At 49.5% G+C, this 18,791-nt stretch overlaps 1 protein-coding gene across 1 annotated transcript; it reads left to right on the forward strand.

The window, feature by feature from the left end:
- The first annotated feature begins 3,488 nt into the window (after positions 1-3,488).
- On the forward strand, positions 3,489-18,113 carry ARHGAP19 (Rho GTPase activating protein 19). Its single transcript, XM_068397446.1, has 13 exons — positions 3,489-3,550; positions 4,331-4,596; positions 8,980-9,060; positions 9,408-9,617; positions 10,211-10,437; positions 10,979-11,065; positions 12,020-12,085; positions 12,818-13,006; positions 13,727-13,825; positions 14,408-14,500; positions 14,992-15,060; positions 17,508-17,589; positions 18,097-18,113. Exons 1-13 carry the CDS (start codon positions 3,489-3,491, stop codon positions 18,111-18,113), a joined length of 1,548 nt encoding a protein of 515 aa, XP_068253547.1.
- Positions 18,114-18,791: the final 678 nt, after the last annotated feature.

The raw sequence follows: 18,791 nt of genomic DNA on the forward strand, positions 1-18,791 counted from the left end.
CCTGGCCTGGATCTAGTTACCTTAGGGATTAATTGATCCATCATGATTTTGACCTCCTGCACCATCCACTCCCCATGAAATGATGGGGCTGTCATGCCTGAAGCAAGAACGTTGTGTGTGACAGACAGCTTTCTTTGTGACTTGGCTGGGATCACAGGCTTCGCTCCTAAAAGATACTAGAATGGCAAGAATCTCAGCACAATATAAGACCCATTTTTTTAAAATCTGCTGTCTTAATCACAATCCTATTAGTACAAGGTTTTATTATTCATTGGGATTTGATTTTATTCATGGGATTGGAGAGGAAGCTATTTATTCCTTTATTTTATCGTCTTCTGATGTGCCGTAAAGCAATCTGAGATCACAGCATATAGAAAATATAACTCTGTAATTGCAAGCAAAGCAAAAAAGAAAAGCAATAAACTCCCTGAATGCATGTTTGTCTCCCCTTTGCTGCTGTTACATAAGCTGTGAGCGTAGGTAGAGTACATCCATCTTCCTTTTTTAACATGAAAACAGCAGATGGGGCACATGGCTTTTTCTGAAGGTTATAGTGTGTGCAGCAGTGAGGACTGGCAGGGTTATTGTGTGTAAAGCCAGTGGGGGCTTTATCTTTGCTCAGAAATAGGGGTTTGCTTCACATTTCCATTTTGATTAGCAATAATGATACAAAGGCAAATTTTCTGTGCGAGGAAGAGCTGCTAATAAAGTGACCTTTCAAAATTAAGTAGCTCATTGAAGTGCCATACCACAATAAGGGTATACAAGGCTGGTCCCAGCTGCGGCTCACAGGGAAACTGGATGGGAATCCAGAGAAACGTGGAACGGGAAACCTGAAGTGGATGAATGGCACACGGTGGCACAGTATTGGTAGCAAAGAGCAACGTCCAGGTGCCGTTTCCAGCTCTGAGGAGGCTGATCTGTGTGCTTTGTCTTTGAAAGGATCTAAAAGTGTGAAAGGCAGGGGCAGAGAGTGTTTCTAGCAAGGTTTCTGGGCACGGGGTTGTGCAGTTAAGGGACTCGGTTATTGTCCTGCCAGCGCTGTAACATCGGTCGTGCTTGGATGCTGTTGGGAATGTGGTTGCATGGCTTTACTCATGGTAAACACAGGGCAGATTTGGGGCTATTTTGTGGATTCCTCTTGGATGCAGGTGGAGAGCACTTAATACCACGCTGGTCCTAATTCAAAACCCTGGTTTCTATGTAGGAATTATTTGCTGTTAAACTCCAGCTACGCAGCCTTTGGCAAGAGACATGATTCAATTTGTCCAGCTTTTCTTTTCTGTTTTGTCTCTGTGTGAAGGCTGATGCCCAGTGTGTGCCAAGGGGGCCTTTCAGACCCAATAATGCGCCCTTGTGTCTCATAGCATGCGTGGAATTTGCATAGGCTGTGCTGGGACAGGCAGGTTTCTTTTGTTGCTGGAAACAAGGAGCAAGTTCTTTTCCCTGTCTCTGCTTCCTAATGCCTCTCCAAAAGCTCTCAGCACTCATGTAAGAAATTTACTTTTTTCTATTTATTTTTGCATTAAATGTTGTTAAACTTTGTGCAACTTGTGACGCCGGCCGTGTGGAGAAGTTGTGTCAGTCAGTTCTAGTTGACAAAATTGTTTAATTTTCTTTCTCTGAATCTAGATATCTAATTGTCAGAGGGAGCAGATAATCTGTGATGCTTGATGTAACTGCTGCAAAGTATTTGCATATCTTCTCTGTAGGGAAACAAAACTGCTGGTGAGTGAATAACAGTGCACGGATCATTGCAGGCAGGGTCACTGGGCCTATACACTGGCTATTAACCCTTCTCAGGATCTGTATTGCCACAGAATGAGTTGTCATGGGTTTCAGGCAAAGGGCTTGCTCCACATTATGGGCAGAGCTGGCACTTGTTTGTGCATTGTAGCCCAGTGTGATGAAATGGGAATATGATCAGATCGATTGGCAGTTGCTTTTTGGCAGCTGATACCAAGTTGTTGCGTTTTGGTCTGGATTTATTGCAGATAACGAACTGCTGAAAAACGGACTGGGAGGTACTCAGAAAAATATGGCCCCCATTTGGAGTTGGCAGCATGCTTCCTAGGCCACTCTGAGACGTGCAGCTGGAGCCTTTAAGAGCTTTCTAAAATTTTAGATGACCTGGCAGATTGCCTTGCAGTCTGCCTTGCAGACCTTCCTCCTCTCCGTCCTCTTGAAGGAGTCTTTGACATCTGTGGAGAGCAGTGGCAAGGGGAGAGGGTTTCGTGTGGATTCTCACGATGCAAGTGCTGCTGAGAGCCTTGTTTCCTCTGATTTCAGCAAGTATCTTTCTCCTTGTGTAGCCTGAGTCCCAGCTTTTATTCTCTTACTCTGATCATGCATCCTGGAAATCACGCCAAGATGGTCTTTCAGGTCAAAGATGTACAGCAGTAGCTCAGATAACTGTTGGCTTCACAGATACTGCGTGGAGGCGGGCTGGAGTTAGGTGACTTGCCAGCATGTGCTTTGATGTCCTCCCCTTTGCTAGCTACTGTCGATTTACATCAGAACAATAAGTTGCTGAGATCTCTGGACTAGTATCTGAAGTGCGCTGTTGCTTGGACCAACGGATATAAGGTCCAAGGCATCGCAAACGCCCTCCCTTTCGGTGGCAGGCATGCTGAGCAGTGAGCACAGAGGCCCAGCGTGGTCCGAACACAGTGACGTGGCCTCCACCCCTCAGCAGGGAGGAGAGGAAGGTCAAGGTGCTCTGGTCTTCTGTGGGAAAGCCTGCTTTGGAGGGAAAGCCTTTGGTGGCCCCGGGGGTGATCGGCAGAGCACACGTTTCCCCCCAGGTGCCACACCACACCGGAGGGACTGACGTGATCCCTGATGCATGAACACAGCATTCCTGTTACCTGTGCACTTGGCAGCTGCTGTTGGACAATGGTGCTCGGTGGGAGCTCACAGCTGAGGAGGGATGTTGAAACAGTGGAAAGTATTATGTGAGAGCCCAAGAATGATTAAAGGATTGGGGAATGTCATGCAGTGAAAGCACGCAGTGTGTGCAAGTTGGGTGGGTAGGCAGCCTCCACCCAGAGCCCTGGAAGAACTGGCAAACCAACTCGCAGGGCCAGACCAGCACTTTATAGCAGAGTATGACATCGAGCAGTAGCTTGTGACTGGAGAATAATGACACTAATCCTCACATTTAAGTAAAAGAGGAGCAGGAGAAGCAAGCTAGGCAACTGTAGCCTGTGGGCTTGACTTCAGAAGTGTGCAAGTGTTTAAAACAGTGGTGGGAAGATGGTAATGGAAGACCTAGAGGTAGATGGAAATTGGGATGAGCTTTAAGTGCGAGCATTAAGAGTGCTGATTAACCTGAGACTCTCTCTTGATAACTCCTTTATTTTGATTTTAAACATGGTAAATGTAGCTTACCTAACCTCTGGTGAGACTAAGTATCTGTTACAGATAACCCTTAACAGAGCAGTGTCTCAGATGCATCCCTTTTCCCATGCCACATGAGAAGCTAGGAAATGGAGAAAGTAGGCGTCAGTAGAGAAGAGGGAGATTGGATGAAGGACAGCCTGAAGAAGAGGCAAGAACTGGATGAGCCAAAAAGATATGTACTAGGAGGAAGGTTACTAAAGGTTCCTCAAGGACTGATCTTCCGTAGCTTGTGCTAATAGTGATGAGTTCCCACTCGCTCCAGTCTTGGAGTGCATAATTGGGCAGTTGTCGTAGCTGGCAGAGAGCAGTAACCAGGAGTTGGCAGCTTGTTACCTGGGAGCATTTGACTGCATCCTTAGCAGAACTGCGGGTCGGTGTTGTTGCATGCTTATGATCTTAAAAACAAAGTCCCAGGGCATGGGACTTTCTGTTTCTTGATAGGAAGGCAGTGATGATGGCACAGCAATGGGAACCAACGAGTATAAGCTGGCCATGAAAAAAGATTGGGATTTAGACTTTCAGGCCACGAGGAGTGAATTTCTGGGGAGGAAAGGAGACAGAACCAAGCTTATTTATGACTGAGAGTGGTAAGTTAATGTACAATATCGGATGTCATGGTTGCCTAGGCTAGTAGGATGTAGATACAGTGAAAGTTTTAGTTGGGTGTTGTCATGTGTTGCATATGTTATCATCACGTTATGGAGTGCTAGTCTGGGGCTGTGTGGTACAAACAGGCCAGAAGTGTTTTCACCTCAAAGGGAAATGTAACCGCACTGTGCTGAACGCTCACCGAAGACAGACAGTGCTGATGGTGTAGACTGGTAGCTCCTGTGTCATCAGATGTCTTCTTCAGGGCAGACCAGCTGGCTGTAAAAAAACAAAGCAATGAGGAGTTACTGTGTTTTTTTTCTCTTCCCCTTTTTTCCAGTGATGCCATCTGCAATTTTGTCATTTGCAATGACTCTTCCCTCCGCAGCCAGCCCATCATCTTCAATCCTGACTTCTTTGTGGAAAAGCTGCGCCATGAAAAACCAGAAGTGTTCACAGAGCTCGTAGTCAGCAACATTACCAGGCTCATTGACTTGCCTGGGGCAGAGCTGGCCCAGCTCATGGGAGAGGAGGACCCAAAGCTGCCAGGGGCAAACAGTACAGCCTCTGGATTTTTTCGTTCTCTGATGTCTCTGAAGCGCAAGGGTGAGTATGGCATGATGTCTGGTGCCCACCTCTACAGTGGTGCTGACCGTCATCATCTGTTAGACGTAGTTTACAAAACTTTCAGCGTAGGCCTGTTTTGAGCTTGTGCGGATTGCTTAATACTGTGGGTTTGTAATCTCTGGGGATTACTTTAGAAAGGAGCAAAACAGAGGCCAGGAGGTTCATCCTGGAAATGCCCTGCCACTTCTAGAGCACCCTTCTTCTGGGGATTATTGCTGCGCTTTATGTCAGGTTGGCCTCGGTGGGTCAGCTGCTCACTGTGCTCAGTGCAGCACAAACTGCAGAGATGCTGCATCGGTCCCCAGGTGTGTCTCGTCTGGCCCTGTGGATAGCGCTGAGCTGGAGAGGGGTGCCTGAACAAGCTGTGGGTTCTCCCAATACACACCAAGGTGTCCTTGTCTCTCTGCTTGTTTGTGTCCATGGTAGTCCATGCTCTGTTTTCCTTAGCTCATTAGATTTCCTGATTAGTGATGGAATATCAGTAAAGGCTGAGAGCATCAGGTTCCATAAAGAACAATAATGCCCAGGTTTTCCAGGCCACTGACTTCACTGAGGGCCCAGTGTCTCCTTCGGTTGCTGTCCCAGCTCTCTGGAAGGTCTTGTCTGCGCAGCTCAGAAATCTGTAAGCATCTCCCGTCGAAATGCCAGTGCTGCTCTGAGCCACATCCCAATCCAGTGAGTCAGTGACAAAGCTCTGCAGACTGACTCTGCTCAAGCGCAGATTCAACCCCAGGAGATGACATATTTCTCTTTCTCTCTGAGACAAGCAATCAGCTGGAGTTTTCTTCTGGTAAACTGACTATTCTTATCTTCTCTTTCAAGTTCATCTGTCTTGGTTATAAAACATTAGCCCCAGGCCCCTTCTCAGAAGTCTGAGATTGGCTTTTGAGCACAGTTGTGTTCAGATCCCGTCTTCTTCACTGCTTGGCATTTACCACTCTTTTATTGTAACTAAAAGGGTGTTCTAGGTGTGTTTGTGCCTTCTCCCACCTCTGCCCACACTCAAGGGGAGCCTGGTTCTCCTGATAAGTTCAGTTAAACCTTCTCACTCATCTAGACAGAGACTGCCTCCATCTGGGTACCTCTCACATCCTTCAGCAGCTCTGGTTTCCTAGCTAGACTGACTATGTGCTGGCAGAGAAGCTGTGGGTAGCTGCCTTCAGATGTTGGCAGCCTGAGGTTGAACACTTCTAATTAGCTTTCCCCTTCCTTTGAGCAATTTTGCTATTGTGAGTACCTCTGAGAAGGGAGCTATCACTATGTCTGAGTATGGCTTTTTTTTTTCTGTCAACCTTCTCTAAGTGTTTTTCATTCTACCAAGCCTATTCCTTCATTGTGTTTCATAAGGACAAGCCTTGCAGCCCTACTGCTCAGGCTGAATTTTCTGGTACTGGCTTCAGCCAGCGGGAACCCTGGTAGATGCACTCACCCTGGGCTGGACAGCACTGCAGGGGAAAACCAAGTACTGCAAATCAAATCCTTTAGCATCCTTAGGTGAGAATTATTCAATATTGCTATGACTTACCTTGCTGCTCCATAATAACAGGTCTTCACACTGCCCCCAAACTGCAGTTAGACTGTGCTCGTTCCTGTCATTGCTCCTGCCTCTGTTCCGGGAGAGTAGCAGGACACCTTAAATTCAGACACTTGCCATTTAACAAACAGAAGCAAGTGAGTAACCAAGCTGAAAGTGTTTTCTTAGCATGTATAGAAACTTCCCTGTTCTTGTCAAAACTTTCTAGCAGGGGTTTGTGAGCCCTCTCTAGCTCGTTTTTTAAATTATCTGTACTCTGCTGGAGCACTGTGCTTATCAGACCTGACATCTCCCGCTAGCTCTCTTCCCCAAGAGCTCCTCCTTCCCCCCTTCAGACGTCTCCATGGCCATGTGTCTCACTACAACTACAGCTAGCAGATGTTTCCGAGTCTGCTGGCTGCACTCCCGGGCTGCAATGGCAGTGTCTCCCTGCATTGACAGGCACTGTCTGTGAACTCCTTGGCCAAACCCTGAGAAAAAGTAGTTTGTGCCTACAGAGAAAATGAGTTTCGTGTACTGCATGTTTCATCTTGGAGCCATCATTTGTTTTTCTTCATGTTATAGACCAGCTAAAACAAACAGATTTTATTTCTTCAAAGCCAGAGGCCAAGGACCATAGAGCTCAGAGCTGATCAAACTGCAAATACTTGCAACTCCTTTGAGCGTTAGGAAACTCAATCTCATGCTGCTTCTTAGTTTCAGAAGCAATCGTACAATAAGATTCAAGCCTTCGTAACTCGGCATCCATTCTCCAGACACTTGGATTTCAAGTTTCTTTGAGAATCAAATTCTCATTCAGATATCAACTTGTGACTTCAGAAGTAAATCAAATTTGTCAGGCCCTGCATGTCTCTAGAAGATGTATTTTCCTCTTCCCTTCCTGGCCGCTATTGATTCTATCTGTTGAATGTCTAATGAGTTTAGTTTTCTTCAAGGACAAGAATCTTTTGCCAACTGTTCTCTCCCTTTGCACTCGAGCCTTTCAGATCTCACATGCGGATCAAGAGGTCACATTGCCCACCTTTCTCCTGAAAGGCTGAAGCATGCGCTTCATCAGAGGGAGGTCAGAAAGTTCTTAATTTAAGGGGAGGCTGGAGTTCCTGGTGGCTTACCATGTATTTCAGAAGTCCTGGAAGAAAGTGAAACATTCTTCAGGCAGAATATATTTGGTTGCACAGGAAGGCTGCTAGAGAAGTGCACTGGGTTAACCAGGTCTTTCCCACATGCTGTGAACATCAACACCACAGAACAGTAAGATCTGTAAGTACAACAGACCAAAAGCTAGTAAAATCAAAATGCGCTATGAGGGAAAAAAAAAAAAGAAAAAGCAAGAGAAAGCTGGTGGGGGAGATAACTTTTATCAGACCAACCAATGCACTGCTTGGATTGCTGGGCTATCAGCTGTAACAGGAAGGAGGGAAATCTTCAGCCACAGACAGCTGGAGTGCAAATGCCTTCCTTCCCCTCAGAAGTGGCCCATGCTCACAGCAGTCTGGTCATGGAGAAGGGAGGAATATTCTGTTCTTAAGTCTGTTGGCTCTTTGAAGCCTAAGGGCAAGGGTGGGACAAACCAGCTCTGTACCTGCTTCCAGTTCTTAGTCCCAGTCAGCATGTTGCAATATGGTCTATCCAGCATCTTGTCTCTAGCTGCAGTCAAAACCTACATGCATCTGAGGGAAGAAGTGGTGCTCAGGGCTCTGATTGCTGCCAGTGAAGTTCCTGGGAGTTGCCTTAGCTTTCTGAGGGACAGAGCTTGCTGGCTGTGCATGTCTGATGGAAAAAGCCACTCACTAGCAAGACTCCGTTTATTAGAAAATACTGTCCTGCTGGATAACCATTCTCTTACCTGGGAAGTCCCTCTCTGGACAAGAACAAGCTTTCTGCACTGGTTCAACAAGTTCCTTTCAGTTAAATGGCTTCTCATCTAATGTTTCCTTCCATGCAAGGATCTCCTTCCTTTCAGCTCAGGTGCTTCTGTCTTCTTTTGGGACTGTAGCCTGTGTTGAATGGAGTTCTGGAGCTGGCAACTCATGCCTGATCTGTAACAGCCCCATGAGATGAAAGCAAACTCCATGAGTGAGAGGAGCTGTCATATGGAGAAGGGCCCAGCTCATTGCTTCCCTACTCTCCTTTTTTTCTGGCTCTTCCTTGTTCAGCTTTGTGATACTTCATACTATACTGTATCCGGGCCAAGGCAGCTCACATGGAAGAGATTCACTGGAATTGGGGACTTCCAGGGATTACCCATCCCTGAAAAGGAGGCCAGCATGAGCCAATTGGATCATGTCTGCTCTCCCCACTAGTGCTTGTTTCCCTCTCTCATAGTCTCATAGCTGCACCTCTTCTTTCTGCTCCACTCCATGTCAAGCCACAGTGAGGATTAACCTGGACATTCCTTCCCAGGTGTGGAGTGTGCAAATGTGGCAGGCACCTGAGCGGTCCAGGCTGTCACATCTGCCCTTCCCACTTTGCTGTTTCCATAAGGTCCAGGCTTGCAGATGATATCAACCCTTTAAAACTGAAGCATCTGTTCTGGTTTTGTTTTCTTTTCAGGAGCTAGAGAATGTTTAGTTTAGCTGATAAAAACTGTAATTAAGGTGAGATAAGAAGCAGGATGATGAAGCCCTTGTAAGTACAGCATGGTGAGATGAAGTGACTTCTTTGGGAGTGCTTGTGATATCTCACATCTGTGGGGGTCCTTGTGACCTTCACTCTTAGCATTTTGGGGCCTTGGTCTTTGCATGCTGAGATCCTGTTCTTTGGGGACCACTCATCTCTGTGGCTGTTGGGGTCTGAGCTGCCTGAACACATTATCTTCTGTTCTGCAGAGAAAGGGGTGGTGTTTGGCTCACCGCTGACAGAAGAAGGCATTGCACAGGTCTCCCAGCTAATCGAGTATCTGCACAAAAGTAAGTGACTCTGTGTTGCTGTCTTTCTATCCCAAGGGGTATCTGTCTGGCCCACCTCAGGTCTCTGGTGCAGACAGAATGAAAAGCTCTGAGGTTTCCAGCAGCAGGAGTTTGGGGCTGGACTTAGACGACTGTTCCCCAGAATTGCCTAGCCAGATATGTTAATCTCTTTCCTTCTGTGCATAGGCTTTTTCTACTGATGGGAGACAGCTTGACGTCATGTCTCTGAATGCAGCTCACTGAGGTCTGCTGTCAAGCTCTGGAAAGGGGAAGGACCTGCTTTAGTAAGAAGATGGGAATCAGCCTCTGATTAATTAGTGGCCTTTTTTCTCCCCTCTGCTGAGCAGATCTGAGAGCAGAAGGTTTGTTTCGGGTGCCAGGCAACAGCATCAGGCAACAGATCCTAAAGGATGCTCTGAACAGTGGTACAGATATTGACCTGGACTCTGGGGAGTTTCATTCCAACGATGTGGCCACCCTGCTTAAGATGTTCCTGGGTGAATTACCAGAGCCGCTGCTGACACACAAGCACTTCCATGCCCATCTCAAAATTGCAGGTGAGTAAGCAACAAGAGGCAGTGATGAGCAGAGGGAATGGAGCCAGCCTTCTAGAAAGCTGGTAATGCTGCAGACCTGCACACTAGGCTGTGGAAGTGTAATCCTTAAAGGCAGGGTAAGAAGGAATCTTCCTGTCATCTCAGCCTAACGGTGGAAAGACTGGAAGTGAAAATCCTAAGGAATCAGATCAAGTCTGTCTAGCCCGGTCTTCTCTCTCCAGCAATAAAAAGATACCTGCAGGAGTAGAGCCCACATTGGTAACCTGGGTGTCGATCTGTTTTAAATCTAGGGGTCTCCTGAGTGAGGTGTGGTTTCTGTGTACTTAATAACTGTTATTGAAATACCGTGTATGAACTTCCTCCATCTTGCCTTCAACCCATCACACCTCTTAGCCACTGTGTTGTCCTGTGGGAGGAGTACCACAGATTAACGCATCAGGTGGGGAGCTGGGGGGAGAGAGACGGAGGGCCAAGAACTGTGCAGGAGTTTGGAGGAGATCTGCATGGAAAGAGGAAAGGGTAACTGGTTGCAATAAGCCTGCTATTAGGGAAGGTAAGGTATGTCCTTCATGTTGTGCCTTGTGATTTGGCAGACTTGACGCTGTTTGATGAGAAGGGCAATAAGACCAGCACTCCAGACAAAGAGCGCCAAATTGAAGCCCTCCAGCTGCTGTTTTTGATCCTTCCTGCACCCAACCGCAGTCTGCTCAAACTACTGCTGGACTTGCTCTACCAGACCGCCAAGAAGCAGGACAAGAACAAGATGTCTGCCCACAATCTTGCCCTCATGTTTGCGCCCCACATCCTATGGCCCAGAAATGTGAGCAGTGCCTTGGCGTCTGTGGGTGGGATATTGCAAGGTAGAAAGCAGAGGTTTGGCAGGCCTACAGGGGAAGAACCAAGATGGGAAGATTAAGTATTGATACAGCAATGTGAGGGTTGGAGGCTGGGATGGTGAGGTGGAGCTTCCTGGCAGGACTCAGTCCTAGAGTTCAGTCCAGACCTGCCGTAGGTCTCATTTGCAACTGATGCTTCATCTTTTTCAGTAAAACTGAAAGCACAGCACAGTCCTGCTTTTTAAGAATGAGAAATCCAGACAAACCTTGCAGATCTCTCTGCAAGGTTTCTTGTGCTGCTGGTGAACTGTGTGGCTCCAGAGTTGTCTAGTTCTCCTCTCAGAGCAGCGTTGTCTCTGTGAGTTCTGCTTGTTGGTGTGCTGTGAGCCCTGCCTGCCTATCTCCTCAGAGCAGGTCTCCTGCTGAGGCACTGTGTGTGTCTGTATCCCAGAGACAGCAAGGGCAGCAGAGACCCTTCCTCCTCCCCTTCTAACTGCTGCGCCTTTGGCTGTGTCCCCTTGCCAGGTGACAGCAAATGACCTTCAGGAGAATATAACGAAGCTAAACAATGGAGTGACCTTCATGATCAAACACTCTCAGAAACTCTTCAAGGTAAGTGTGCTTTGGGGTCTTGCTCTCCCTGGCCCTTCAGCAAGAGACTGAATGCCCTTTGCCCAGACAGATCCCAGGTGTCACGTGTATATTCTGAGTGCTCTCTTCTGCAATAGGAGAAGGAGGATTTCTACAAGAAACTGTTCCTTTAGTGACTAGGGAGGAGATGTTTGCTGGGCAGGCAGCCCAGGAGGAGGACAGTCCCGGAGGTGGCTTTGCCTGGGCAGGTCAGAAGCACGGTGCAGTGTACTACCACCCTCTGCTGGGCACCCAGCACCCGCTGCCCAGCTGGGAAACCTGGCTCTTGGGGGCAGGTAGTGACCAGCCTCCCCTCAGGTTCTGGCACAGTAAGGAAACTGAAGGGGCTTGTCCTGGGTGAGTACTGCCAAGAGCCGAATCCCGAATACAGTCGGTCATTTTGTTGTGAACTTCTCTGCAAGTGGTAGTCAACCCGCTGCTGTTAAAAGCACAGCCTGCAGTCTTGGGCCTCTGTCTAGCTCAGAGCGAAGTGCTGTCAGGATTGTGGGGCTGTCTGCAGGTTCCCCCAAGGAAGTGTTTCTGCAACAGGCAGTCTCTTGACTTCTCAGGATCTTCCTGGTCACTGTAGGCATCTGCTCTCTGCAAAGAGTCCTCCCACAGAAAGTTCCCCTTCTGCCCTCTTAGTCAGGCCACTGTTTTGCCAGCTCAGAGCTGGGGGAATTGCTTGGAAAAAGTTCCTGTGGAGCCCTGCTCTTACTGTGTTCCACTTGTGCTGGCTGCCTGTATGAAAAGGGAACTGTGAACAGGGACTGCACTGGGGATGTGAAATCCCATTGCTTTGTCTGCCTGAATCTGAATCTTGATGGAAGTGTCTTGTGTGGTATGATTGAAAAACAACTCTTGCTGGGGCAACTCTTGCCCCAGGGCCAAACATACTAAACATATGTTTGGCCTTTTCTCTGCTCATTGTCACAGGCCCCAGCATACATCCGGGAGTGTGCCAGGCTGCACTATCTGGGATCCAGAGCCCACACATCGAAGGTAAGGCCAGCAAATGCAGTGCCTGCCCTCCATGAAAGGGCAGAGGCTCTGATACTATGCAAGGATCCTTGTGAGTGAAAGAAGCTGAAAGCAAACTAAGTTACGAAAGAGGATCTGTCAGAGAGCAGGAGTGAGGGAACCATATGGTGTGGTGGTGCAGGTGACTGCATTAGGGAAATTGGGCAGAGTTGAAGCATCTGTTAATCAAAAGCTCAGGGAAAGCTACCAGCCCCTGTTTAGCAGCAAACCTGCTCCCTGTGCCCAGTACATGCAGCACCTGCTCCTTCATGGGGTTGTGCCTTCCAAGCAGATAGACGCACCTGCTGCTGCGGCCAGGCTGCTTGGAAGAGGGGCTGGGATAAAAGCTACTTGCTGCCACTGGGACAAGATTGGTCTGTGTCTTGCCAGCAAATGCTTCCCTGCCTCATATAGCTGCAGAAGGGAGAAGATGCATTGCAAGGAGCTTCACTGACCCTTCTCAAGCCTGGAAGGGCTTCTGCAGCTGGCATCCGGGAGGGGAGGGAAGAAGCAGTGGGGTCACCTTTGTATTGCTGTCACCTCTTCCTGGCACAGGGCCTGCTGGTGCAGTGCTGCTGCAAAGGGGTAGGGAAAACACAGCCCTGTGCATTCACTGGGGTTGCGGCAGCTCATGAGGCTCTTCCCAGCCTGGCTAAGATGGGTGGCTCGTTTGGATTAAAGCATGGCAAGCGACTGCTGTCTCCGCTTTCCCAGGACGACCTGGATTTGCTGACGTCTCCTGGCTCCAAGGAGCTGCAACCCCTCAAGTCTCAGAAGCGAAGCCGGCTGGACACTTGCCATCAGGAGGAGACCCAGCAGCGCACAGAGGAGGCACTAAAGGAGCTCTTCCGCCACGTCCACAATATGCCTGACTCTGCAAAGAAGAAAAAGCTCATCCGACAGGTAGTGTGGGGAGGAAAGGTATCTTCGGGGTGTGCTTGTCAGCACAATCCTGGGCACACGGCTAAAGGCAGGGCCTGCTTGAGAGCTGTTCCTAGTCCTGGGCAGGCTGGGGAGAGTGGGCTTTGGGCTGTGTAAGGGGCAGAGTTGTAAGAAGGCAGTGGAGGAGGAGGCCTATCCTGGATGTGGCTGATGGTGGAGCTTGCTGCACCAAGCTGTGCTTCGAGCTCTCTGTTTCCCAAGCCAGGGACTTGCTATTCAGCAGTTCCCCAAGTCCTGATCATGGCCTTGTTGAGCTTCCTCCCTCAGAAAGGGAAAAGTCCTGTTCCCTCCTGCCTGCGGGAGTGGACAAACTGGTCTCCTCTCAGTCTGGCGAGCATTCCCAGCCAACCAGCTGCTCCAGAGAGACTGGTCGATATGGTCAGCACCAGTCCTGGCTGCCAGCTTCCAGCTCCTGCCCAAACCCCTTTCTGCTCTAACAGCTGCTGCTTTTGGCTAACCCAGTAGCCAGCACAAAGCAGCCTCACGCCCAAGCTCCCTGTAATCCTGAGTGGGAGTGGCCTTCCTCTGCTTTCTTATCCCTTCAGCTCTGAGCTGCTTTTCCATTTAGCGGTGTGAAAGAGCCAAACTGAGATATAGACAAAGGGCAGCAGGTAGAGCAGCACGCAGCAGCAAGGGACTGGAGTAACTGTGCTAACATACTGCCCTCATGTTTCCTCCTAGTTTAATAAGCATCCTACAGCTCTCACTCCTGGTTCTGATGTACCTGCATCCCCAGCACCGCGACGCACCCGCTCACGCTCCTTCAGTGGCCTCATTAAGGTAAAGGCAGCCTCTGACCCATGCTCTCTGCTGTGAGTTTCTGACGTTGCTCTCTGCTTCTGCCTTGCCCTGGCTTGAATGAGGCCCTCAAAGGTAGGTCCTATTCAAAGTATTGGCTGCTAAAGCACACAGATCCACTGGGGACAGAAAAAGCAGCACAGTGAGAATAAGCCTTGTTAGTATAAAGTGTAATTATCTATGAAAGGCGTGTCTGTAGGATCTATGCATCTTTCTGAAGGACTGGTTGCTTCCCGAGATGAGAAGAGGACTGACAGGGAGCTGGTCATGTAGTCCAGCCTGTTAGACAGGTGTTAGCACACTGTAGGCTGCCCTACACCTGCTTCTGACAGGCTGGGCTCCTGGACAGGCCTCAGGTCAGCTCCCAAACCCTTTACCATCAGGCAGGCTCAGCCTAGTGACGTGGTGTTTCAGGTGGTTCTGCTTTGCAATCTTTTTCCCAGCTTGGCTTCCCTTTTTCTTTCCCAGCATCCAACTGCTTACCAGCAATGCATCCTGCTCCTTCCCTTTCTTTTTCACTTTGCACTCTAAGCACTAGCCAACAGCCCTCTCTTCTTACGGCAGCGGAAAGTTTTGGGAACTCCGGTCATCCTGGAGAGGAAGAGCAGGGATGCCACACCGGAGCCCGAGCGAGTCAGCAAAGAGAACGTCCACCTGGTAAGAGCTGCTCCCAGCACTGCTGAAGCTGCTGATGGGGGAGCATGTGAGGGGAGTTTGAGTGCAACTTGGGCATTCATTTCAGTGATCCTTGGGGGGCTGCTTGCTGTCTCTTCCCAAGAGAAGGTTTCCAAGTTTCTTCTGTGTGATCAAATAAGGTCTTAGGAAGCTGCTGTGAGGAGAGCAGAGCAGATGGCAAGGGCATCATCGTGACAGGGGTGACAGCGCTGGGCCTCCACTCCAGTCTAGTTCCTCTGGCTGTGTTCCTGCCCTGGGGCATTGGCTTGTACCCCCTTTTCTCTCTCCCATCATCCTCCACAAGTTGTACAGAGCCTGCTGCCTGTGGGTAGTCAGGCTGTCCTGTGGCCCAGACAAACCAGGAGTGGATTTGGGTGGTAGCTGCTCTCTGGTGGTACAGGCTGCTCCCAGGGAAGGCTGTGGATGCCACTTCATCCCCCAGCTCTCTATTCCTATTCCCCTCTCTTGTCCAGTTACAGAAATGTGGATCTCCAGCTCACATGTCCCAAGCAAAGCTGAAATCTTTGGAGGGCCAGAAAGAGGTGAGACACACACATGCCCATTCTCCTTCCTGTGGGGAACCTGCCCTGCTGGGCTCTGACACCTGCAGAGGTGATGACATGCACACAAGGCTCTGTGACAGCTGTGGTCCCCTGGCTTGTAACAGTCTGCTCCATGCCGAGCTGCAGGCAATTGGCATGCTGGAAACCCCAGGCCTTGAAGGGCTTCACCCAAGCAGGTGTGTCCAGCCCTTCTACCTGTGAGCTGGCAGGCTGGCTGTCACAGGAAGCAGAGGGAAGCTGGCAGCACAGGGTAGTGCTAACAGCCTGTCAGGGTGGCAGTGGAACAAGAGGTTGGTACAGCCCAAGACCAATTGCTGTGTTTGTCCCTGTCTGCTCAGTGCCGCTTGTCTAGTGCTCTGCTTTGATAAAAGGTGGGGGGACAGACTCCAGGGGGTAGTCCTTGCAGGGAGAGGACAGCACATCAACCTTTTCTCGCGTGGCATTCTGTGTCTCAAGCATTCAGTTACTCTAATTCTCTGCTCCAGGAATCCTGTAGACGCATGCGAACCCGCCTGCTTTCCAAGGATTCATCATCCCTCTGAATCGCCTTGCACCATCACACGGGTGGGGAGTGCCCAGCCTCTCAAGCTGTGAATAATGTGCTGCACTGAAAGGGGAGTGCTGCAGGCTCACGGCAACTCTCACCAACATGGCAGCGCTTTTGAAACTGGACCTTTGCAAAGACTGCGGGGACTTGTTTCTTTCTGTACATAAATTATATTTCATTCTACTATGGGGCAAACCACTATCTAACCAAACGTGTGCAGCATGTCTGACCTTCTGGCTCTGGGAAGAGCTGGAGCACTTGCTTACAAGGAGAGCCTTGTGCATTGTGGGGCCATTTGGACTCCCAGCTTTCTCTGCAATGTTGCTAGGCTGCGTTCTTTGGCTTTTCTGCTCTGAGGTTTTCACACATTGGCTTGTTTTTCCTCCCTCCCCTCTGTTAGCAGTGAGAACAGTGGACTCCAACCTTCACCCTCATCCTGACAGCTAACCTTACCTCCAGGCCTCCTCTGGAGCCATGCCTTCCTCTGCTCCCTCTGGGCTCTGTTTTGCCCTGCTGTCCCCAAAGGGCTGGAGTGCGCAAACAGTACGGAGCACAGGATGGGCCTGGGAGAAGAGGAGAGGTTTTGGGTGCCATCATTTCAAGTGGGGCCAGGGGAAAGCAGCTTCCCCAATAAACTCATCACTCTTGTTTCAGCTTGAGCTGGAGGCAGCCCTTGCTCACTGCTTTCATGTTTCCATGGCATGGCTCTGCCTGGTGAGCAAGGAGTGTGTCTCTGCTTTGTGTTTGCTCAGGGAGGCTAAGCTGAGCAGGGCAGGAGGCTGCCAAAGGCTGTCTGGGGTAGGACAGACCAGTCTTTGGAAGCTGGGGTGTATGGGGCAGGCAGAGCCTGGCGGCTGTGTGTACAGCATAGGAACAGCATCAGCAGTGTGAAAGGTGAGGGAGGGCTCTGGCCATTTGTGATCCACTGCAAATGGTGCCAAAGGCTTTGGCTCGAGATATCTGGATCGCTGGTCAGGCAACCGGCTGATTAGTCATTAAACTGGCGGAAAGGGCTGAAGCTGGGTTCAGCTCTTTGGCCTGAGCTGCAGAAATGAGATGAAACTGTCTAGATACGGGATAAACCCCCATCACAGACGGCCAGTGTCAGCTGCCTTGTTAAGCTAAAGTGCTCCAATAAGCCAATCTTGCCAAGTACCTGTCTGCAAGCACTCTGGGGTAGGAAACACACAGGGTCACTACTGTGAAATAAAGATTTAATCAGCTAGGGAACCATCTAAACACTTCTCAGCCCTTCTCGGTGAAGCAAATAATCTCTGGAATCCAATTATAATTGTCTTCTAATCTTTAAGAACCAGCAGCCGGCAGGAGTTAGAGCTCTGTCCTTGACAGTTTTCTGAAACGACTTGTGGCAGGAGGTGTGAATATCGGGATGCGAGCAGGGAGTTCAGTCCAACCGGCTAGAGCTGTCAAAACAGGGCATCAGAGCCCTGTGCAGCTTAGCTGGAATTTGTCACTTCTTTTTACTGTGATTTTTTTTTTTTAAGATACAAAGCTATGTGCCTCGTGCTGCTCTGTCTAAAGGGATGTTCCTGGTACTTTACTGGGGGTGCCTGTCCCCAGTCTGACCCCCAATTGGAGGAGGTGCCTTGAAAATGTGGGGGGTAGTGGGACTGTAGATGTGGGAGTTGGGAGTTGCTGGTGTTAGGAGCCTCTGTCACAGCAAAGAAAGAGCTCTGGTTCTTCAGGGACCAGTCAGGCGAGGATGCTGTGAGGAAGGGCAGAGGCTGTTTGCTGTGGTGGTAGTATGTGCTTTTGGATGTGTCTGTAATTGTTGCCTCCGGAGGCTGAAGCTGTCTGTGCTCTTCGAAGAAGAGCACAGACATGTTCTGCTGACCGCACTTCTACCCTGCCCCTGCAGTCCACTGTTAGCAGAGACCTGGGGATCTCGGCTTTGCCTCTAAACAGAGATGAGGCAGAGCTGAAGGTGGAGTGGCAGCAAAGTGAGAGCTGGGTCTGGTCCTGCTACCTCTACTCTTACTTGCATTGGAGGCAGTTGCTGGGTGAAGCATTTGTTCATCCCATCCCTCCTCTCCCCATTGCCCCTTGCTTACTTGGGCATATATCTCTGTATGGGTGTCTGCTTGGCAAGGCAGTTTTGTTCCTAAGACTAAATACACTGCTCCCTTATAAATGAGAGGAACGTAACTCTTCTCTCCACTGTCCCCCCTAACTGATGGCTCTAGCTCAGGGACTCTGTCTGGCTTCTGGCACAGCTGCGATTTGCTTAGCTCTAAGAAAAGTTATCTATGGGGCATCAGCCTGGTGTCCTGCATGTCTCAGATGCCTTCCCTGCCAAAGTGGTGGGTGCAGTCTCCAGGCAGGGCAGTCCCGGGAGGGGTTTGGTGCCCTGGGCTGTCCTCCCTATGCAGAGGATGGTGGTAGCTAACGGATTTGGCCTCTAGGACCCTTGGCTGTTGCAGTCCCAATGTGTTCACGCTGTCTCACAGGCGAGGGGGAGTTTTAGTCATGCTTGGATGTGTCTCATTTGTCTGCCCTGTGCAATGACTCACAAGGATGCTTCCTTCCAGAGCAGCCACTAACTGTTCCCAGAGTCTGTCGTTTCCAAAGTATTTTTAATTTTTGTCCTTATTTATATATGCCATGTATGTACTGTTGCAGACTGTTGCCTTTCTGTGTGTTCATGTGAAAACCTCATATTAAATGCTTTTATTTTTAGTGTTTTTGCTCAGTGACTTAAGCAGTTTCATTGGGACAGCGAGGACTTGGTGGAGCATCCACCTTCAAAAGGAAGGAAACGTCTGCTCAGAACCCCAGAGCTCCTGCCCTTAAGTGCAGGGCTGCTTGGTGAGGCACTGCCCGCCTGCGAGGATGGCACTGGCCTCCCATGGCACTGGGGTTTGTTCCCTCTCTGGGGTCCTGGTGTGATGCAGTGTCCACAGACGGACTGTCATTCCCTCAGGGGTATGACGTTGAACCTCTTTTTTTCCTGTCTTCCCCCTGCTGTCAGACAGGGTGATGGGAAATCAGGTTTACAAAGAGCACTTTATATAAATAATGGATCAAATGAATACATTTTGCTCAGTAGAACCATTCTTCTCTTGCAGCTCTTGGCTGCCGAGGGAGGATGGTTTCTGCTCGCATTTTCTTTTCCTCCTTCTTAATAATGGCGTCTCAGATTTTA

Source organism: Nyctibius grandis, chromosome 4, assembly GCF_013368605.1.
Source record: "Nyctibius grandis isolate bNycGra1 chromosome 4, bNycGra1.pri, whole genome shotgun sequence".
Lineage (NCBI taxonomy): Eukaryota > Metazoa > Chordata > Aves > Nyctibiiformes > Nyctibiidae > Nyctibius > Nyctibius grandis.